This window comes from Cloeon dipterum, chromosome 2 (genome assembly GCF_949628265.1).
Source record: "Cloeon dipterum chromosome 2, ieCloDipt1.1, whole genome shotgun sequence".
NCBI lineage: Eukaryota > Metazoa > Arthropoda > Insecta > Ephemeroptera > Baetidae > Cloeon > Cloeon dipterum.
In genome coordinates, this window is record NC_088787.1 from 36274974 (window position 1) to 36297064 (window position 22091).

At 39.0% G+C, this 22091-nt stretch overlaps 4 protein-coding genes and 1 long non-coding RNA gene across 6 annotated transcripts; 4 read left to right on the forward strand and 1 right to left on the reverse strand.

Moving 5' to 3' along the window:
- Positions 1–346: 346 nt before the first annotated feature.
- LOC135936535 (uncharacterized) lies at positions 347–7572 on the forward strand. The gene is made up of 13 exons (XM_065479380.1): positions 347–463; positions 2942–3039; positions 3113–5216; positions 5509–5732; positions 5813–5977; positions 6039–6167; positions 6223–6354; positions 6414–6485; positions 6549–6778; positions 6842–7019; positions 7071–7186; positions 7247–7398; positions 7463–7572. The coding sequence occupies exons 4-13, from the start codon at positions 5618–5620 to the stop codon at positions 7551–7553; spliced, it is 1380 nt and encodes a 459-aa protein (XP_065335452.1). The 5' UTR covers positions 347–463; positions 2942–3039; positions 3113–5216; positions 5509–5617; the 3' UTR covers positions 7554–7572.
- LOC135937600 (uncharacterized) lies at positions 3885–4424 on the forward strand. The gene has a single exon (XM_065480758.1). The coding sequence runs from the start codon at positions 3885–3887 to the stop codon at positions 4422–4424; it is 540 nt and encodes a 179-aa protein (XP_065336830.1).
- Positions 7573–7696: 124 nt separating the features above from the next.
- LOC135937601 (uncharacterized) lies at positions 7697–11413 on the forward strand. Its single transcript, XM_065480759.1, has 5 exons — positions 7697–7971; positions 8774–8887; positions 8942–9070; positions 9874–10032; positions 10463–11413. Exons 1-5 carry the CDS (start codon positions 7697–7699, stop codon positions 10551–10553), a joined length of 768 nt encoding a protein of 255 aa, XP_065336831.1. The 3' UTR covers positions 10554–11413.
- Positions 11414–12506: 1093 nt separating this feature from the next.
- On the reverse strand, positions 12507–16158 carry LOC135937602 (uncharacterized). The gene is made up of 9 exons (XM_065480760.1): positions 15840–16158; positions 15496–15759; positions 15318–15438; positions 15003–15163; positions 14785–14935; positions 14420–14720; positions 14072–14358; positions 13633–13911; positions 12507–12820 (listed from the first exon to the last, which is right to left on the reverse strand). The coding sequence occupies exons 1-9, from the start codon at positions 15960–15962 to the stop codon at positions 12507–12509; spliced, it is 2001 nt and encodes a 666-aa protein (XP_065336832.1). The 5' UTR covers positions 15963–16158.
- Positions 16159–17290: 1132 nt separating this feature from the next.
- Positions 17291–18721, forward strand: LOC135938122 (uncharacterized). Of its 2 annotated transcripts, XR_010574603.1 has the most exons (4): positions 17291–17384; positions 17495–17579; positions 17703–18256; positions 18624–18721. It is a non-coding gene; the product is annotated as an uncharacterized LOC135938122 (long non-coding RNA). The 2 variants fall into 2 exon arrangements; XR_010574602.1 differs by having other exon boundaries at positions 17299–17579.
- The last annotated feature ends 3370 nt before the right edge of the window (positions 18722–22091 follow it).

The window sequence follows — 22091 nt, forward strand, 5'->3', positions numbered from 1 at the left end:
TTTGATCAACTTTTGCGTTAAATTAGTGATGAAATTTTATTGTATCATTCGTTCTTTTGTTGCATCACCTATCAAACATTAATTTTTAATCATAATTTTTGCTAGAGAGATAATTTACGAGTAGGATACGCGTGTATTAAAGTTGTTTTACTTTTATTTTTATCAGTTGTTTAGTTAACATGGATTTTTTATGTAGGGAAAAATTAAATATTTCGCCGCGGATTACAATTTTTGGCACCCACACCTTTATGGGATATTCTCATAAGAATTTGACCCGGTGGAAAGAATTTTTTCCATACATACACATTCATGAGATAGTTTTGTTGATTTTGTTTATTTATGTTTTAGGAGGTGTCATTTTCCTGGAATGCCCTTTTCCTGATTGCACGAGCTTTGATCTGACTTCGGACACTCACAGTTGGACGGTTTGAATGAACATCTTGGCCTGGCAACCTTCAATTAGGTAATAGAATTATTTTATATTTAAATTATTTTCCATATTAGCAGCAAACATCAGCAAGTTCCCAAAGTTCCGAATTTTGATCAAAAATTGGAACTTTGGACACTGAAGGACCAGCCGGTTTTAGCCAGAGGTGTTTAAAATTTAAAAGTTAAAACCGCAGGCAATTGTTATCGGCATCATGAGGATTTTAATCGGTTAAAGTTTGTAGCTATAATAGATTGTCTTTTGCATGATTAATATAATAATTATTATGTTCAATTTTAAATTTTAATGATAGGAAAGTTTAAAAATTTTTAAATTCAAGGTGGAATTTAATACTTTACCAGAATTTTATTACTGAAGTGTCTACCTATAGCCAATTGTTTTCCAATTTAGCCGCCGAATTCGGGTTAAAACTGGCTTGCTCATAATTATTTTAAAAGCCAGCACACTTGGAACAGTGAGTGTCACAGAGCATTGAAAATTGAGATAATTGAATGAATGAATCATGCTTTTCAGCACTAATGTTTTGCTTACCGACTGAAGTTAAGTTTTTGTATCATTATCTTTATATTGTCACATCAAAATTTGTAGCCAGCTAGGATTAATATATTTTTTCCTCTACTCAAATGACATGTTTCGGATCACTCTACTCTCAAAAATTTTAGATTATTTTTTTTAAATATTACTAATTTGCATTCGGAAATCGATGAGCATTCTTATTTTTCATTTCGATTATTTTGGGAAAATATTCTGTTCTGACTGATTTGAATATAATTTTATTTTTCTTCAATTAGGTTTTCAAAAATGACTGAGTTGAACTAGACTGAAAATGCTTGTTGAGAAAACGCAAACTTGTCCACAGTCTGGACTAATTAACTTTCCTGAAGACTAAAAAATAACAAGTCATAAAACTGGTTCTCATATTTTTATTTTTTTAAATGGAACTTGAATTTCATACAAACGGAATCATTACAAATTATTAATATTGATATTTTCATCTTGTATGATTAATAGTTAATGTATTTAACGTACAAATCTGATATATAAGGTTTTGGCAAATTAATTTAAAAAAATGAAAATTAAAAATTTTGATGCCACTTCGGAGTTTTTATCAAATGTTTTAATGCCTAATTATTTAAAAATAAACTTTTTAACTCTCAGTCAGGACTTTGTCTTTTCCAATTATATTTATTTCAGGTGCAAGCCTTTCAAACAGTTTTCTGAAATTCCAAATATTCAGAAATTAAACTAAATGTTGATAAGGATTCTCTTTTATCCAGCATAAATATGTTAATAAAAAAATGAGCAGATCTCTGCTAGATTGGTAGTCGATCGGATATGATTTTTTAGCATTTAAATTTTAGATGACAATTATATTTGCTTGAAGTACCGTACTTGCTAATAGATGGTAAAACTCCAAAATTTCAGCTGCCCATTTTTTCGTTATCTTGAAAATCCCCGAATAATGAGAACTCTGTTATTGAAATGTGGACTGTAACTCTTATACTGCGTAGATCACCTGAAATTTTCACTGCCCAATCTAGATTTAGATCCTGAATATTTTTCATTTTACAAAAAAAGCACAAATCGAAAGTCACCTTTTGCGACCTTTTTTGAAAATTTAAAATGAAGGGATGATAAAAGCTTCTTCGATTTTCTGAGTTCGGAGCTAAAATGTGCAATTATACACAAGCACACTGTGTTTCATAGTTGCGATCGCGAAAGTTTTCCTGCAATTTGAATTTGAAAATTAAAATCCAGCTCGACGCCGCTCGACAGCGGATGGCCAGGGCAGCGAGTTCACCTCTCGTTTGTCAGTACATTTATTTCGCATTTAATTTGCTTAGACACAACAAGAGAGCCATAGAAAGCTGGAACTCGACCTTCAGGGTCTGTCGCTACCGTGACCCTAAGATAAAATGTCGTAAAAGTCCAATTTCATCGAACTTGGTGTCTTTTCGTCACCACTGTAAGGCTCAAATAAAATTCCAAAACTGCCGAATGATAGTCCTGAAACCGATCCTTGAAATAATTGTGGAATCTTTATATCTCTTGATGAATGTGGCATGAGCGGGCGATGTGTGTATTTTAAGAACCTTTACTTCCATCCTTCGATAGGGTTGGATTTTTATTTTTGCATCAATTCATAAGGGATTTTATCAACACACCAGCGTAATTTTGTGTTCATTTATGTATGGATGAAAAAAGTCCCAGTTTTCGGCGCCGATTTACGGTTTTCGCCAACCCTAATTTTATGCATGGATTCTCAAAAGAACTGGCGGCGATATATAACCCGGCAGACGAAACTGTAACTTTACCATTACTGTAAAAGGTTTCACTGTAGAAAAAAAAAGCCCTGCGCGCACTTTGTTGCCACTGCACTAATTTTATTTGGTTGTGAACCACTTCTTTTACACCGAAATGTAAAATGGCCAGCACATTGACCGCTGCCTTATTATTATCCGTGTGATTAATATTAAAATTTCCTTTTTTCAGATCGAGTGTGCTTTTCCAAAATAGTGTACGACAGTAACAACAAACATGGAGGATGGCGGCGAACATGCGAATGATGCGAGCTTGGGACCAAATTCCAGGTGAGATTATCTTAAATTTTCAATTTTTAGGTTTATGCTTTTCTTAAGGTGCTATTAAAAATTAAATTGTTAGGAAGCGAAATTTAAAGAGGAGAGAATACAGGAGAAGGAAAAAAAAGCTAAAAGCATCTGCTTTGAGAGCTGGCATAATGGCTTTAAAATCAAAAAAATTAATGCCTCCCAATTCAGAAAGGGTTGTTGCGAATCAATCTAGTATATCAAGTACCGAAGAGCCCGACATACTAGATTCGCGTTTCTCAGCAGATTTTTCAACAGACATGGATACTGAAGTTAGTCGGCAATCAGCGATACCAAGTCCCGCGCCAAGCTCAGGGTCGTCAAGCACTCATGATGTTGCAGTGATCACTCAATCTGAACAATCAAATTCTAATTCTACCGATGGAACTGGAAATTTGCGAAACTTTCTAAGAACGTGGGCTCTCCAAAATCGTGTGCCTCGGACGCACGTCTCAAAATTGTTGAAAGGATTGAAAGAGCATGTAGAAGTTCAACACGGAATTTTATTAAACCTTCCAAGTGATTACCGGTCACTTCTTGAGACGCCCAGGAGCACTTGCCTCGTTCAACCTGCAGGAACCTTCGGAAACTTTGCTTATCTTTCGCCAAAGAGAGGCATCAATGAAGCATTCCGTCGAGGTTTTCGACCAAAAGCACCCGACAATACAATTCAGCTGATCACGTTTTTTGACGGATTCTGTCCGGAAAACAACAGCTCTAACAAATTTTGGTCAGTTTTGCATTCCTTGGTCGGTGATGAGACTCATTTTGTTTTTATGAGTGGTCTCTACTGTGGCACAGCAAATCCGCATCCATTTAATGACATAATGGAAGATTTAGTTCACGAATACAAGGAACTGCAGAACGGATTCATGATTGAAAATTTTGATGAAGAGCTTCGGCTTGAAGTTGGTGGGCCAGTTGTGGCAGATATGCCAGCCAAAGCTGGATGCTGCTATGTAAAAGTTGGCGGTTACTATTCTTGTGATAAGTGTACTGCAAAAGGAGAGTGGAACCGTGCCGGTAAAACGGTTATCTTTAAAGATCTGACTTGTGTCCTAAGGACTGATGGCTCATTCAGGGCTCGTAAACAAAAAGATCACCATCATGGCAAAAGCATTCTAGAAGAACTCGATGTGGACATGGTTGCTGACTTTCCTATAGATTACATGCACTGCACGTGCTTAGGGACAACAAAGCGCCTCCTTGTGATTTACATCAAAGAAAGTCGGCTCTCCAAGGTGGCCATTAAAGAGGCCTGCGAACTTTACAAGACAACCCTGTCGTCGAAACCAACAGAATTTAGGTGGAAGACCAGCACTTTGGACTTAGATAAATTTGAAAAAGTTCAAGGCAAAACAATTTAGATTCCTGCTGCTCTACTCTGGTATTGTTATCTTCAAAAAAACTATGCCACAGGAAGATTACGAGAATTTCCTTAGGTTGTCATTAGCAACAAGGATTCTGTGCTCGAAGACTCTCGTCAAACAGGAAACGTGGCTAGGTGTTGCAGAAACACTCCTAAAGCGATTCGTAGAATTTGTTAAAAAGAAGATTGGGAGTCGGCACTTAGTCAGAGTAGTGCATTCACAGCTCCACTTGGTTGACGATTGTAGAAGATTCGGATCACTGGAGGAATTTTCAGCCTTTTATTTCGAGGGATTTCAGGGAAGGCTTGGAAAACTTATCACCGGGCCGAACCTGCCTCTTCAGCAGATAATATTACGATACTTGGAGCAAGAGGCAGGACACTGCACTTTTCAACCGTCAGGGAGAATTGAAGAAAGAAATGTCACCCTCGGTGACCTGGTTGGCCACTCGAAGAAAGAAAAATTCCATGCAAGCATCGAATTCAGAGGATATCTGATAACCTTGGAGCATCCTGACAACGTAATATTAACCAAAAGCGGCAAAATTGGAATCGTAAAATCTATCGTGAGGAAAGGCAGCAAAATCTTTTTACGTTTTTCACCATTCAGCGGTCCAATGGTTGACTACTTCTCAGCGCCATTCCACTCTTCAAAACTGAATATCGTCTCCACATCAGTTTCGGCTTTTGAGGATGAAATTGACGTGAAAATAGACGATTGCCTCAAGAAATGCCTCCATTTTTATGCAAACGGCGAGCACATTTTCATCCCAATGATTCATTAAAAGAGGTTAGAACTTATATGTTCTCTCGGACTAATATTGATTTCTAAATTATGTTGGTATCTGGTTTTTGATAAATATAAATAGTTTCTTTTCTTTGACCCTGTTATGCAAAACTGGGTCTTGGAAAATTGCGGTTGGGACAAAATGCTTGGAACTTGTTTTTAAAATTGTTGTAATGAATGTCTTAAAATCGCTTTTTTCTTTGCAATCATATAGCTGCTTGTTTCTTGATATTTAACAAAAAAATATAATACACTGATTTTATGTGCTCATTAAATGAAATTCTTTTGTTTACAGGGTTTATCAATTTGCAACTGTAGTTTGTAATAACTCTGGACCTGATGACTTTGAGACCGCTGAAGTGGTCTCCACACGGTGGATCAATCCTAAAAACAAAACATGTCTGATGCCTGAGTGCACTCCATTAGAGTATAAGAAACTGTTGGTGCGGCACGCAGATCCCAATAATTCAAAGAGGAAGTGGGATGTTCATGATTATCTAAAAATTTTAGGGAGTAAAGGTAATTGAATAGTTAATTTACTGACTCAGACGCGAAAATGATGTTAATAAAAGTATTTTTTATTATTTTTCGTTATTCAGACAACTACAATTCAGCGGTGAAGTTAATTGATGACTCTGATTATGTAACTACAGAAGTTGATGACGAAAGACATCGTGATGACGACTCTGTTAACCAGAGACCGGTAAGGAAGGTCGGAAAGTCCAGTAAATATAGGGACTTTGTCACCGATGAAAGGAACCCTGGTAATTTTTTATCTTTAATTTAGGGTTATTTTCACCATATTTCATTGCTATACAAATACAGAAAGCTCAGGGAGTGAAGCTGTCCGAAAGAAAAAGCAACGACAAGCAATTTCGGAAAGCAGTGATTCCTCAAACCAATTATCAGAAGATGACGACCTTGGTGCTGATGACTTGGAAGAAATTCCGGAAGGTATGAAAATTATGTTGTTGCTACTCACTTTTGATTTAAATGTGTGTCCTAAAAGACGAGTCAGTTGTAAAAGTGAACACACCGATTGACTCTATTAATTCTGCTGAAGATTCCTCTGCTGGTTATACAACAAGGAGTACAAAAACTGTGAAAATCACTCACCAAATTTTAAAGACGCCCACAAAAAGTAAAGCATTTGCTTGATATCTGTACTTTTTACAGTAATTATTGTATCCAAATTTTCAGTTCCAAAAGTCAGCTCACACCTTCCAAAATCTGACCATTCAAAAATTTCCAATGACCTCGAATATATAAAAGGTATATAAAATGACAGTGCGCGCAAGAATTTTCCATTCCAATGTTTCAATTCTATCATTTTAGGAATGATTAGCACGCACTATGAGCTGTCTTTAAAGACACAAGATTCGTTGATGGAGCTCACCAAGACCATAAGCAGGTTGTCTATGAAAAATTCATGGAAGCCCGGAGAGCAGCCGGAGGAGTCTCCTAATTTTGAAACGTTTCGTAGAGGGCTCCCTTTAAAGTCAATGATTGAATTTGAAGAATTCAATGAAGCGATCAAGGAGGACCGTACCCTGTATAACAACATGGTATAAAAAATATTCTGGTTTATTTTTCTTACAAATTTAAGCATGTACTTTATATAATTAAAGGTTTCCCATTTGGCTGAAGTTGTCGTTAATGGCAGTCTTACAAACGCTGTAAATACGATGCTGCGAACGCTGATGATGGACGCCGTTGGACGCCTGTTTAATATGAGTGGCGCCGACAAAAACAACAAGCAGAAGAAGATTGCATTCAGCCAAACTTCTGTGGCAGAACTGGCCATAGGTAAACAAATTTTGATTAAAATTTCACAAACATATTTATGACCAAAAATAGACGCGCTACTTGCAAGTGGAGCTAAGACTGAACCAAATATTAGCAGAGGTAACGTTGTCTTGAAAATGAGGAGATGGCTGCAGGATGCACCAACCAGGTACAACAGAAAACTTCAGGTAACACATTTCATCCTAGAGTTTACAGAATTAAGTGTGCGCAATCATTATATTTTGTAGACTTCGGAGGCCAAGAAATCTGTTATAACAGATGATAGTGATGAAAACACTAGCGTGAAAAGCAATCAACTTGAACCTGAAAATGTTGGCGAAAGCTCAGATGGTGAACGTGAAACACTGACGAAGAGGAACGAGAAGCGTGGCTCCACAAAGTAATTATTTTAATAATGATAATTCATTAAGTATTATTTTTAACACGTCACACACTACCAAAAGCAGGGTTCCCTTTCAAACCACCAGACAAATATCGTCAACAAGTTTTGCCAGCAGCGGCTCTGATGGAGAAATGCACAAAAAAGGAAAGTAAAAGAGAAAATGGGTATAAATGACATTTGAGACATGAAAATTTATCAAAAACTTTTATGTTATTTGCTTCAATGATATTATTTTAACCAAAACACCTGAGACCGCCACTGTTAAATTTTCACTAAACAGACCTGGTTCAAAAGCATGCCAAATTGCATTCGAAGCCCGGAGATTGCCAGGCCCTCCCATTCAGAGAGCCCTTCGCAAAAAATTAATAATGATTATCATTCCAACAGATCTGACATAGGTAGCAGCAGTGGAGTGTATGACAGCAGGCCCTCATATGCTCGGTCGAAAGATGCTCGGTCGACAGATGCTCGGAGCAAGAAAGCGCCAATAACCGCTGGCAAAACATCATCTGAGTCTAGGTTGAAAAGTGGCAGGTTCCTGAGCAAGGAGCATGGAACTTCATCCAGCAGGTAAGCCGCTAGTCGCCGTCGAAAGCCTGAATTAATGACTCACCAATTTTTGAAAGGTGAAAGGGAGTTGGTGAAGATTTCATGCGAATTCCTGTCGCATTTTTCTGCTTCTAGATTGTTCGTAAAAATTTATGTTCTTCTACTTGTCTCGTCTTTTGACAGTGTAATATTCTTAGTCCTGGTTGCGCTACAAAAGTCCTTATTTTTGGAGATTCCAAACCACCTCTCAATTGAAAAGTACAATCACGCTACCCATAATTTATTAGTATTTTTACAATTTAAAATGTTTTCTTAAATATTATTTAATTATCCATATTCTTATACCAAAAATTGAGTCAATCATTATGTAGCCATAAAAATAATGAAAAAGTACAAAAAATAATGGACCTTATTTATTTCATTGATTGAATATGCTGATATATAATTATTCTAAATATATCTCTCTTACTTAGCTAACAAAATAATAGATTTTTCACATAGCCACTGCTACAGGGTACGAAAGTGAGTGAGTGTTGTTATTTATTTTTTCCATCTGAAACACTAGAGATCACACCTTTACCTACCGTTTTAAATGTTACAAATTTACAAAGAACATGGCTGAAACCTATTCACAATCAAAGGGGAAAGACTTTGTTTTCTATAAGCTGCCTTTATATATTTTTCCCCGAAACACCTGAGACCGCCGCTGGTAAATTTTCCTGGTTCAAAAGCCGCCAAATCGCATTCGAAGCCTGGAGATTGCTGGCCCCTCCCATTCAGAGAGCGCTTCGCAAAAAATTAATAATGATTATCATTCCAACAGATCTTACAGAGGTAGCAGCAGTGGAGTGTTTGACAGCAGGCCCTCAGATGCTGGGTCGACAGATGCTCGGTCAGGCAATGCAAGCCAGGAGCAGCAGGCTAATTCTCCGAGCAGGTAATCAATCATTGCACTCTCTAAAGGAGAAAGTAACTTAATTTGTATCTGCAGATCAGATGATACTGCTGGGAGGAAGAGCGTGAGCAAGAAAGCGCCATTAACCGCTTGCAAAACATCATCTGAGTCTAGTTTGAAAAGTGGCAGGTTCCTGAGCAAGGAGCATGAAACTTCATCCAGCAGGTAAGCCGCTAGTTGTCGTCGAAAGCCTGAATTAATGACTCACCAATTTTTGAAAGGTGAAAGGGAGTTGGTGAAGATTTCATGCGAATTCCTGTCGCATTTTTCTGCTTCTAGATTGTTCGTAAAAATTTATGTACTTCAGCTTGTCTCGTCTTTTGACAGCGTAATATTTTTAGTCCTGGTTGCGCTAGAAAAGTCCTTATTTTTGGAGATTCCAAAACACCTCTCAATTGAAAAGTACAATCACGCTACCCCTAATTTATTAGTATTTCCACAATTTAAAATGCTTTCTTAAATATTATTTAATTATGCATATTTTTATACCAAAAATTGAGTCCATCATTATCTAGCCATAAAAATAATGAAAAAGTACAAAAGCTAATGGACCTTATTTATTTCATTGATTAAATATGCTGATATATAATTATTCTAAGTATATCTCTCTTACTTAGCTTACAAAATAATAGATTTTTCACATAGCCACTGCTATAGGGTACGAAAGTGAGTGAGTGTTGTTATTTATTTTTTCCATCTCAAACACTAGAGATCACACCTTTACCTACCGTTTTAAATGTAACAAATTTACAAAGAACATGGCTGAAAACTATTCACAATCAAAGAGGAAAGTCTTTGTTTTCTATAAGCTGCCTTGATATATTTTTCCCCAAAACACCTGAGACCGCCGCTGGTAAATTTTCCTGGTTCGAAAGCATGCCAAATCGCATTCAAAGCCCAGAGATTGCCAGCCCCTCCCATTCAGAGAGCGCTTCGCAAAAAATTAATAATGATTATCATTCCAACAGATCTAACAGAGGTAGCAGCAGTGGAGTGTGTGACAGCAGGCCCTCAGATGCTCGGTCGACAGATGCTCGGTCGACAGATGCTCGGTCGACAGATGCTCGGTCGACAGATGCTCGGTCGAGCATTGCAAGCCAGAAGCTGCAGGCTAATTCTTCGAGCAGGTAATCAATCATTGCATTTTGTCTAAAAGAAAGGTGGCTGCTGCTGCAATATTTTGAAATAAACAAAAAATTTTGTTATGTGGAAGAAGTGTGAAATTCCTAGGACGGAAATATTTCAGTGGCGTCGTTGTTTGGATTTTTCGTAAAATTTAATTCTTGGTAGTGCTTTAAATGGATTCCTGAGGAAGAAAATCGGTCTAATATTCAGCACGACTTGAAGAAATTACAGCTGGTTTATTAGCCAAAAAAATTCAAATTGTATTTAATATTTTGAGTCAGCTTAAAAATTATGTCAACTTTATCATTCCTTGTGTGAATTTTTTCATTTGTTTTGGCATACAATCAGTATATTATTTGCAATGTATTGCAGCAGCAAACATTTCCCCCACTTATTACCTGAGTACAACTCGACTCTGTGGTTTATCTACAGGTCTGATGATAGAGTTGGGAGAAAGAGTTTGAGCAAGGACACCCACTTGACAGCTGGTAAATCATCCTCCAAGTCCAGCAAGTCGACTTAAAAGATGAGTAGCAGGTTGAGTGAGTAGTTAAAGCATATAAATTGGTGAACCTTTCCATAATAATTGCTCCAGGATACGAGCAACACAAATATAACAAAGTACAATTTTATTAAATATACCGAACAAATATTTGTCCCTTTTCCAAAATGCAATTTCCTGCAACACTCTTTGGTTGTTTCTGCAGTGGATTTAAAAGTGTGTTCGTAAATACTGTGCATTTGTCCCTTTGAAATTTGCCTTCCGAAAGCTGCTCATTACAGTATAGTTATTGTTAATTAATACACTGTCTTGATATATGTAATGGATTGTTACCTATATATGTGTGTAACTGTATATCTAAGCAGCGAGTTTTGATATTTCGGATATTTCACAAAGAGTATATTATATGTATAACTAGAGTCAAATGAAGTTTCCTTAAATCTGACGTTCAATTGATGCGTGTGTGTATATTTAATATGTTTCATTTATGATTTGGTCATATACGATTTGATAGAATTTGAAGGAAAAATTTTCAGGAAAAATGTTTCAAAATTACCCACTAAAAGGTGGTGTCTCATTAAAGCATATTACTTCAACTGTGGATGAAATGAATTTTGTGAAATATCAAATTAAATTTTTGGTCATCGAAGCCTAATAATATATAATTATACTAACTTTGGGACATTTGAGTTCTTTCAACATGTGTGCTCAAAATTATGTAATGCTTTGAGATATATTGCCTTTTATTTAGTATAATATATGACTCTCTTTTCGCAAAAAAATAGATTAGTTTTTTATGCAGAATTGATCGTACGGATTTGTAATTTCTTTTCAAACACATTATCAATGGAAAATTTGTAAAACGACAACTTTTTGTAAAAATAAATCAGATTTCAAGAGAAGGCATATTTTCATTTACAGCAACCTTGAAGTAACGTTGATGCGTTGTTGAACGTCAACAACGATATAAATTTCGACGATCAAAACTATCAAAAAAACACGAATAAAGTAAAAATAAAGCGATCTGCTGAGACAATGTATACCGCGATTTTTTCGACGAAATTTGATCGTCAACGTTGCATCAACGACACCGCAGTGACCATTCTCAACGTTGATTGAACGTTGACGTCAACGTTGATTCTGTGTTGACGTCGTTGACGTTCAACGTTGATTCAACGTTCCATCAACGTTGCTTGGTTACTAGGGTACAATACCCAGCTTTAGCATCTGTCGCTCGAGACTTATTTGTGGTTCAACCATCTTCGGTGCAGTCCGAAAGAATCGTGTCCTCCGTCAATGCAGTGTTAACAGATGAGCGGAGTAGGTTACTTTCAATGCGGTTAGGAAAAATAGTATTCTTGAAAAGCCTTACTACAGACGCTTGGGATGCTATAATCTACAATCAAATTTAAATTTCAGCTGAGAAAATGAGTGTTTTATTTTATTATGTCCCGGAGTTGAGAAAAAATTGGTAACATTATGGGAGCAAACCATATAATATAAATATTTTGTGGTGCGCTTTAACAAAAATTATCATTACTATCGGCGATTCATATTATGGAGTTGAGACTTTTGATAGTTTGATTAGATAATCTAGAACTTGAGAAATAATAGTTTATAGGAAGTTTTATACTACATATTTTCTATAACATGATGAGTTGCAAAGTTTCTAACCATTTCATATATACATAATAACTTTGACACTTCGTGTGAGTTTTTGAAAAAAAATGGGATTAGAGAAGCCGAAGAGCAAAGCAACACCACATTTTAGGGTTACACTCGAAAATTGATAAAAAGAATCAGAAAATACGTATTACACACAGAGGCAATTCAAAATACTTGCAATATCAAATTTTACAGCGAACATTGCTAAAATGGAAACGATATTCTAGTGAGTGGAGGGTAATGTGCTAATAGAAAAAATAAGTTATTTTCACTTTTATTTAATGTTATTACAGTAAGGAACATATACTGTCAGTTGAGCATGGAAGGGTAAGATGCGACAAACGACATAACAGTCGCTTCGTCGTCAGACACGTCTCTTGTGAGCAATTTTAGCTTGTTTCGGCTCGCACACATCACAGCAAAGTATTTAGAAGCTACTGAATACAATTCATGACCTGACTTCAGCAACCAAGGCTCATGAGAGGTAGGAGTTGTGATGCTTTCCTGGGTCTCGTCTAAGTAAGCCTTGAGGTTACTGCTCATTCCAAAATGTGCAGTGCTTGCATTTCCCCTTGAAATACATCTATCGCTCAGATATGTTTCCCAAAATGTTTTTAACAAGCCTAGATAAAGAAATAATTGTATTTTTGAAGCCAAATAATTCCCATTATTTTCTGCTTGAAATTTTGGAATTAATCAAATTAATATGCTGTGCCAAAACCACACTTACAATGAAGAAGGCCCTGCGTGCTGCATAAAGGAAAAATTCTTCACATGCCGCTCCTCTCCAGTGACCAGTTCCGAGCAAGCAGAATCAGATTTTCTAATACACCTTCTTCTAGAGTACTCGGTAAAGTGAGAAAGGCCAAATAGATCAAATGGGATCATAGACTCAAAATTACGGGGAAGTAGGCGATCCCTTTCAGTGAGCAGATAGTTAACTTTGTTTAGTTGTACTTTTCCTCTACTTATATCTATGGCCCCATTTGATCTATTTGGCCTTTCTCACTTTACCGAGTACTAGAAGAAGGAGTATTAGAAAATCTGATTCTTCTTGCTCGGAACTGTTCACTGCCTGGAGAGGAGCAGCATGTGAAGAATTTTTCCTGTTTGCGGCGCGCAGGCCTTGCTCATTCCTCATCCAGAGGAAGTGTTATAGTAAAGTCAGGAGCAGAGTGTGAGCAGAGTACATACAAGTATTTTAAGTAATTGCTATCGATTTAATTACAAACAATTGAACTATGTCCGTGATGTTATCAGTATTCTTAGCTTAAATAATTATATCAAAGTTCTGGGCAAGGTTTACATAAATGTTTACGTAAAATCTGAAGGCTTATATTAAATTATATCTATAGGAATTTTTTCAGTTTACAAAGATGCATCAATTATGCACGCAATCTGTTTCAAGCTCCTATTAAAATAATATTAATACTACCATCTTCACAGCTACTTTCCTTGCGCCTTTCCTCTTCTGCCAAATCATTGTGCTTTTTGCGCGTCCTTTTCAGCTCGGCTTCAAGTCTAGAAATGCAATTGGAATACACGATGGCGTCTTGGATGGGCGCATTTTTGGTTCTCAAGTCAAGAAGCTTCAGATAAGTGGTTGTGTCTTGGTCAGGTCCCGAAAAGCAGTCTTTCAAGGCTTGTTTGGCAAGCTGTGCAATCGTCACAGCATCAGGCATTTTTAAATGCTTGATTTGTCCTTCAAATGAGGCTGAAAGAATCGATTATATTAATAAAGCAAGTATAAGAAACTCGACAAACAAATTACATCACAGATTGTTAAAATATTAAATAATAATGTTACAATATTAAAATTATGAGATCTATTCTCAAGCAGAAATGTATGCAAAATTTAATTCATTCAATATTACCTAAGAATAAGCTCTCAAAGGTAGTCCAAAGTGAAAGATGAAGATAGTCTGGTTTCAAGAGTGAAGAAGTGAGGATCTTGTTCAGAGCTGAAAGGATATCAGTGATTTCCCTTGCAATGGTTCGCTCCCGGTGCGAGAGACCATCTAGGTCAGCCTCCTCGTCGCTGACGGTGGCCAGCAATGAGTTGTAAAGGAGGAGCAATTTTAGGGTTTCAGCAATGGACCCTCTTGCATTGGTAACTTGGTCTCGCTCCTCCTTGCTGGCTAGCAACGCCAAAAAACTAGGGCTGTGAAAGTGTTGAAAGGCTTTATTAGTAATCAAAAGACTGCAGTAGCGAAATAATTTACCTGAACATCTTTTTGGATAGTGGAACCACACGAGACTTGTAGAAATCGATGTCTTCGATTTCTTTTTGCACTTTTTCCCATGCAACTTCCAAGGCTGAAAACACGCACACGACGACTGGGACGTGTTTTGTTGTGGCACACATGGCAGGAATCAGAAATTCAGGCTGCGGGCCAATGATTATGCAGCCAACCTTATCTTGGAGGAATTTGGCTGACATAACATTTTGTACCATTTGTTCAAGTTGGTCCCAGTGGATGAATTTTCTCACATCTAGAGTAACTGAAGCCATTTTGTTTTCCACTACAATAATAAAAGCAGTATTAGGATGCGAAAATTATTGTACATTTTAGGAATATAGACTTACCCGTCATGTAGATCAAGGTTGCAGTGAAATAATCTTGTCCACAGACGTTCCGAATCTTAAACTCAAGTGTTGCATCAGAAATTGATTTGTTCACTTCTTCAATCAGCATGCTCTTCTTCATTTCATACTGGGCTCGCATGTGGCATTTAACCTAAAACGTAGAGATCAGAATTTTAAGATAGAGGAATTCAGATTTATTAGAAATATTTGTTGCTTACATCCTCCGAGCTGGTGAAAGAACTGAATGCTGGACAAGCGCACTCAAGAATGGTCTTGAAATGTGGGCTATCAAACAGCCGAACGCTAGCGAATTCACAATTTTCCAGAACTGCCATGGCTAACTCAGATAGTTTAGATTCAGTGGCTTTCTTGCTGAGAGCTGGAATAGAAATTAAATTAGTTTTTATTATACAAAATAAGTGGATTTAGATAAGAGGCTTCAACTGCACATCCCATTTACATAAATAACTTTAGGAGATTATTCAGGTGTTTTGCTTAATCAAGACTCACTCCCCACTAGTTGAAAAACTTACCGAAAGACTGCAAAATTGTAGCTTGTTTCATTTTCTTAGGCCCATTTTCGCTTGCATGTTCTACTTCATTATAGCTGCTGGTGCTGCTGCTGGTGCTTGCAGTGTTTGTTCTTTTCTGGTTCTAAAAGTTATACATATAGTTAGTGTCATCTAGAATTCCATACATTTTTATTAATACTTTTTTTTTACCCTCCTTTAGTTTCTGTCTTGAATGATGTTTAATGTAGATTGGAAAGTGGTGTTTTTCCAGGTGGTTCCATAAATTGCTTGTATTGCTTCCTCTTACTTTCTTAGCGCCGGGGCATTTCAGACAATAGTATAGCCCTTTATCATTTGCATCACGTCTGAAGTATTTCTTTACTATGCAGCCATGGCTTTGCGCACCAGCCTCAGCCTCCTCAGCCACATTCGATTCTGCTTCTTCCCGCTCTTCCTCCTCATCCTGATGAAATTAAAATTGATTATTTTAACCTTAATGAATGCTATTTCGTTATCGTAATAAAATATATGTAATGTATGTACCTCTATGTGGATATCTATTGGTTCCGAATTTGGTGGTGATGGCGGCGGCGGATCGTCTTCTATTTCCTCGTTCTGTTGCATATTGCTTGAGGATGGCTGGTGAATTCTGTTTAAATTCAGCATTTTATTATCAATTCAGTCTCCCAGTTTCTGGACTTGCTTCTTCTCTTACGCAACGCAAAACGAAAACAACAACAGAAGCACACTCCCACGCTAGACCTGCGCAAGAGCCAGACCCTCCCCTGCGCCCGCCGATTGTCAACTGTCAATGTCAACAAAACCTAATCGAAAGGCGCCAAATTGAACTTATAAAGCAGTAATATATTGCTAAACACCCATAACCGGCTAAAATAACAGAAATTACATGTTTTTAAGGTTTAAACTGACTGTTGCCATTCAAGACCCATTAAATGGTCAACGTTTCGTACATCAGGTAATATCAACTATGATATATCAACTTTTGATATTTTTGTGTTGATATATCAAAAATTTGATATCTGAAATATCATATCAATATCAGATATTTGATATCGTTTTTGGCGCGAGTACCGATCCCTAGTTCCGACCTGGTTTGAAGGATTCCCCCAAAAACCAACACCACTGCTGATGAAGTGGACCCGGGAGCCTACCAGGATCACGATCTCCTTAGCACGGCTGATCAGAAAATTGACCCTGTTAGGCTCCTTCAAGAAGCCCACCCCATGATCACGCGCGTTGTCGTCTCCACGGTCGCTTCGGACCAGTGACACCACAACCACAGGCCGCTCCTGGCCTATCACCTCGTCCGCAGTGAAGACAGTGATGTCACGGGGGAGCTTCTCCCGGAGCACCGCCACCTGAAACAGAGACGAAGAATTATCAATATTGCACCCCTCGTTAGAATTCGGCACACAACATACCTGCTTACGGTACGGTGATAGCACCGTAACCTGTTGGGGGGGGGGGGGGGGGGGGGATGCACCGGCACAGCGAGTCCACCGCGGACACCACAGCGTCGGCTTCCACTAGGTTGAACAGGGACCTGGTGAGGGGGTCGCGTTGCATTACACCATTGATGTCAACCCAGCGGATGGCGCTCTGGTTCGCGTCGAGCCCCAGTCTCTCCAGCCCGAAACGCAGCAGCAGCAGGCTGTCAGAGGGGAGGCTAGCTGGGCCAGGGATCTGAAATGCAAAACAAGTCATAACAAAACAGTAACTCGAGCATGTTATGTGCTGTCGCCCTCGAGACTTTCGCGCCTCTCGCTGGAAAAGAGACTCGGAGGGAGGCAAACTCTAGGTTGGCCCAATCAGAAGCGGCCCCGCAGCCGGTAGAGAATAGATGTGGGAGGAGCGTGTAGACGCGAGCCGCAGTATTCAGATCAAGGTACTTAGCCAGCCAATAGCTGACCAGAGTTCTTAGCTCCTTTCCTAACATTCCTCCTCCGGTGCGAACAACGCTCTGATGGTAAACAATCTCGATAGTTGAATTCTCGGTCGCTTTTCCGTGGAAAAGGGTGCAAAATCAGGGTTTTGGGGTCCGTGAGAGGGACCAAGGTCTATGCCAAAGTACTGTACAGCAAACGCAGCAAAATCCACTTAGCCGTCAGGCGTATTTATTGATCGAAATCTTACAGAAGCCCTTAAGCCAAAATTCTTGTTTTTCTGTTGATCAATAGGCGTGCTTCAAGTCGTGTAGACGGCCTCCCTGCTAGATGCTGAAGGCCCGGGTACCCTGCAACATAAGTCAGAGGTTTAGCGGAGGTGAGGACAAAAATTTGTCAGTATCAAGAGAGTGGCCAGGTATGGGAATATTAAATCCCGCACCCGCCCATTTCACTGATATCCTACCTGCCGTCAGTGCACTAATTTCCTCTCACTTCTCAGGACGTAGGCTGCAGCCTGGCTCAAACTTCCCCGAGCACTCTCACCCTGCGGAAAACAAGACAGGTGATCAGACTGCCCAGGTGGACCGGGGAGTATGCTACTTACAGGAAGTAGGTCTGCAGTGTCTGTTCCCTCCTCATCCAAGACAAGAGGTCTTCCCGGCTTCTGCGGACCCCAAAGGGTGCCCAGATCGTGGCTCCACCGCGCTGGGGGGCTCGTCCCCGGGAAGGTCTTCTCTAGGAATCCCCTGTGAACAGAAGCGGAGATGAGTACGAGGCGCATGAGACCCGTAAAGCTGGCCTTACCTTTCTAGAGAGAGGACTCCACATCGCCTGGTCAACAGGTAGGATTCCTTTGCCAAGTCGCTTCCTAGGATTAGAGTCAAATTGCCTCTTTCCAGTTAGGAGCAGCACCTCTCTGGTGTTAGGCAGCTCGCATCTGCCCCGAGTGGTCCGCTGCAGCTCTTTTTATTTCGGCCGGCCCCTCAAGTCGCAGCTGATGGGATAGACTGGAGGGAGAGTCTCACCCTCAGCAGCGCCCTCCCCCTGGCTCAGGTAAAGACGGTGAACTAGGGTATTTTGTTGGGGCGTCACTCCTTTTACTTGTGTTTGTGATTTTGGCTTCATGCCAGAAATCAATCACTAACACGCCATTCTTGCTCAGTGGGATTCTTTACTTTCTTATCATATTATTTATTTACTTCAATTAGGTGCCTAAATCTTACTTTATTCTCTAAGAAAGGGGATCTGGATGGTGAATAAAATTTTAAAAATAAATTAGAGAGACTAAATGATTTTAAAATTTGATTATTTAAGTAAATAATTAGGGGGGGATTTTTTTTCTTAAAATTCAAAGAAAGGCACTGGTGTGATTCTAGTTTAGCTTCCCATCCTGTGATTAAAAAAAACAAATAATTTCCAGGTTCTCGGTGGCTGATTCGGCGTCCTCGCCTGCGACCTGTTCGCGTGGAGAATCTTCATTTTATTGCTAAAGCTGATCTTTTGTCGCGCCCGCCATCATATGCTTACCATCAGTCCGTCGTAAAAAAGGCAGGATACCTCCCTCACCAAGTTCTCGTGGGCCCGATAGTTGAGACGCAGCATCACACCAAGCCCCTCCTTCGGCCTCAATATGAAAAAGGATTAGGTAATTACCATTCTATCCGGCCTCAATGCTACTTACCCGTCATCCTCGAAGAATCAACTGTCGGCAGCCAAATCGAACAGACTGTACTTGCCGTGCATGCTTTCGGCCACCTTGCTGAAACAGCGTGGCCGAAGCTGCTTCCGGTCCCCGGCAAGCACAGTCTGCACAGGCTCTCCATTCGCCGTCATTGCCGCAAAGGCCTCTCCCAGCTTGATGTAGGCTGCCTCGTCCAGCTGTAAAAAAACAATGAAATGTAAACAAAACAAAATTGTAAAATTGGTTCAAACTTATCAGCAAAAGAAGGTGCGGGGGATTCCTCTCACCAAGGGTCAGCCCGATGCGAGCAATGGAGATGGGGGTCCCGATGACCACGCTGGTGGTGCTCAAGTGTTGCATCCGGGAAGCTCGCTGCGAGATGTCTCTGAGGAGGTCGGTCCCCTTCAGGTGCTCGTGCTCCGAATAGAGGCGGACCAGCTGCTCGCTCCTCATACCCAACCGCAACAACCTTTCGGCGGTCGACCGAACCCCCAGGTTGGATGGGACCACGTAGTAGATGCTGAAAACAAAGGAAAATCAATAAGATAGCAAGTTACACAAACCAATAACATCTCACAGAGGATCAAGTGTCCTCTTCTCCTTGTGGTGCGTCGTCAACTGAAGCACATCTTCTATTATTTGTCGTTCCGGCGGGATTGCTATTATGGCTGAATTCAATAGGTTTATTGCACAATATGAAAAATGATGTTATTCTTGAAATGTGGTATAATGAAAATGCAAACGAAATCATTCCAAATAAAATTAATGTTGCCAACTTAATTTGATTGTGTCTGATCAGTATGATATGGGATAATATATTTAATTATGCAAAAAAATTAGAATCCAATTTTCACAGTCTGAATTGGTTTTGATTTACGCTCATCTAGTTGTTGAATTGAATTGTTTTTGGCTATTCTTTGCAATAGCATTCTTAGAAAGGAGAAAAGAAAATTTGCTTCATTTTTTGTTTGAGAGACACAAATTTGTTGAACTCGAGTTACAAGCTGCCGTTAACCGTGAACTGCTTTTTTCTTGATGGGAAACGAGTGTGAAGTAGCCAATATATATTTACTGGAAAAATCGTCAGGCTTCTGTAAATTTTACAAAGTATTATCAGTTTTGTTCAATTTAATGGCTGGTATTAACTCAAAATTTAATCAAATCTTCTATATTGTAATAAATTAAAATAACTCATCAATGGATATGAATCAATCTGATATTATTATTTAAATATTAAACATGTATTTTGTACTGTAGGGTGCCGCGCCCCTTCGCGAGTGTTCTAGGCGCATGCGTGTGACACGGTGCCTATCTTTTGTTTTGGGTGCCGTGTGCGTCTGTAATGGTCGACTCTCTTCTGCATGAATCGACGCTAATCGTTCGCTTGAATTTCTTTGTAAAACCCACCATTGGGGCAAGTTAATTTACGTGCTTTATGTTGTAATTTAATTAAGTAACTGATCAAGAAACTGTTAACGTGATTAAAGCTCAATGTCTATGCAAGATCTCACAGATAAACAATGATTATAGATGTTATTCATTAGATAAAATTCTTGTCAACCAAAGTGATGTTTATTAAGATTAATAATTAAATGCTCAAGTCTGTAATAAGAATCTTATTCCCAACACGAGATGTAAACAAAAACTCTCCTAATTAATAGATTGTTGACTGATTTAAATTTGTATTTATTTCCAGTTCTAATACTCCACTCATCGTCTTGTTGTCATCGTCTTGTTCAAATTCTCCCAAAATGGGGAAACCTCCTCCTCATCCTCATCCTGCCCGTCCGCGTCCGCGATACCCTTCAGAATATCCAGCACCAACCCCAAATGTTCTGTCAATCGCGCGACAAACGCAGCGCATTCGTCGCCGCTCTCAACGGGCTTCAACCGCTGCAAGACATCTAAAAAATACGCTACGCTCGCCCGCACCTTGCGCCCCTCCGAGGGAGTACCTCGCTCCCTCGCCTGCGACGCAAGCTTCTTCAACGGCACCAACTCCTTCGATACCGAATCTAAAAACTTCTCAATAGTCGGCAAATCGGTAATAACTGGCTTCACCTTCTTACTCTCCGCGAAGAGTGCATGCTCGGCTCTCAACTCACTCCGCAACGCAGTTATCCCCTTATTATCAACCGCAATGCCTAACGCCGCACATTCATAATGCACCAATCGCTCCTCCAAACGACCGAACTCAATCTTCACAACCGCCATCGCAACGTAAAGATTTGAACAATCTAATTGAAAAAAAACTCAAAATCTGAATCAAAATCAAAATTTGACTTAAAGACGTTACGCGAATCACGTAGACTCCGCAAATCAAACGAACTGATCGCAATCTAGCTCAAAACAAAAGCAATTTCCCGGTAACTCAAAACTATTTGACTACCGAGAAAATCAAACATAAGTTAACACCCCTAAGCAGATATCATCGCGTCCAACGAAATCTCTAAAGAATGCAACTCTTAATCCTGCCGAAAGATACATCAAAATCTCTCGCAGCAAAAATTCACGACGGAATTCAACACGAAGAAACGCTCGCAATGCACCCCCAAAAATTTAACAAACTCAAAAATTTACTGTTCGGGTGAAAATCTGACAAATGCCCGCAATGTGAGGAGAAAATCTAAGCCACACCAAAAAAGGGATGCCATATAAAGGCTAAATGTGGGATGCCATTCTTGCTAAGGGCAAGAAACCTATTCTAAAAATTTACAAAAAGAAATCTCAAAATTAATGAAATAATTCAAATAATCAAATCAATCATAGGATCAGGGTTCTCATGTGCTGTAAGATTCTCAGGCTCGGAATTCACAATATATATTAAATTATTTAGCTCAGATGATATTTTCTCACGACCGGACAAAAAAACTGAATTAAAGGCGATAATTATTGACAATGAAATGCTGACAAGTTTATTCTGAAATTATCCTGTGCAATTGAAAAATAGCATTTGTATGTGTGTGATAATTCGTGTCAATTGTTAAAAAAAAATATTTTTCAAACAAAAATGGAAATGTTTGTAGGGAACAATGGAAAAAGAATTTACATTTGGATAAAACTAAATAAGCGCTTCACAAAACAAAGGTACTCATCACTACTTCTTGAGAGTCCTTTTCTTCACACGTTGTGGTGCAATCGATGATCTTCGCGAAACCTCCCGTCGAAGGTTCGCTAAGTTGGGTGTACCGCTGGAGACCAAAAGGG

What these genes read in the sequence shown, in the direction of transcription:
- LOC135937600 (XM_065480758.1), top strand. Translation starts at nt 3,885, where the DNA reads ATGGAAGATTTAGTTCACGAATACAAGGAACTGCAGAACGGATTCATG.
- LOC135936535 (XM_065479380.1), top strand. Translation starts at nt 5,618, where the DNA reads ATGCCTGAGTGCACTCCATTAGAGTATAAGAAACTGTTGGTGCGGCAC. An exon ending in TGACCTCGAATATATAAAAG is followed by an intron (nt 6,486 to 6,548) that starts GTATATAAAATG and finishes CTATCATTTTAG; the next exon opens with GAATGATTAGCACGCACTAT. An exon ending in GTACCCTGTATAACAACATG is followed by an intron (nt 6,779 to 6,841) that starts GTATAAAAAATA and finishes ATATAATTAAAG; the next exon opens with GTTTCCCATTTGGCTGAAGT.
- LOC135937601 (XM_065480759.1), top strand. Translation starts at nt 7,697, where the DNA reads ATGCCAAATTGCATTCGAAGCCCGGAGATTGCCAGGCCCTCCCATTCA. An exon ending in CAGGCTAATTCTCCGAGCAG is followed by an intron (nt 8,888 to 8,941) that starts GTAATCAATCAT and finishes TTGTATCTGCAG; the next exon opens with ATCAGATGATACTGCTGGGA. An exon ending in CATGAAACTTCATCCAGCAG is followed by an intron (nt 9,071 to 9,873) that starts GTAAGCCGCTAG and finishes TCATTCCAACAG; the next exon opens with ATCTAACAGAGGTAGCAGCA.
- LOC135937602 (XM_065480760.1), bottom strand. Translation starts at nt 15,962, where the DNA reads ATGCTGAATTTAAACAGAATTCACCAGCCATCCTCAAGCAATATGCAA. An exon ending in CTATCCAAAAAGATGTTCAG is followed by an intron (nt 14,359 to 14,419) that starts GTAAATTATTTC and finishes ACACTTTCACAG; the next exon opens with CCCTAGTTTTTTGGCGTTGC. An exon ending in CTTTGAGAGCTTATTCTTAG is followed by an intron (nt 13,912 to 14,071) that starts GTAATATTGAAT and finishes CGATTCTTTCAG; the next exon opens with CCTCATTTGAAGGACAAATC.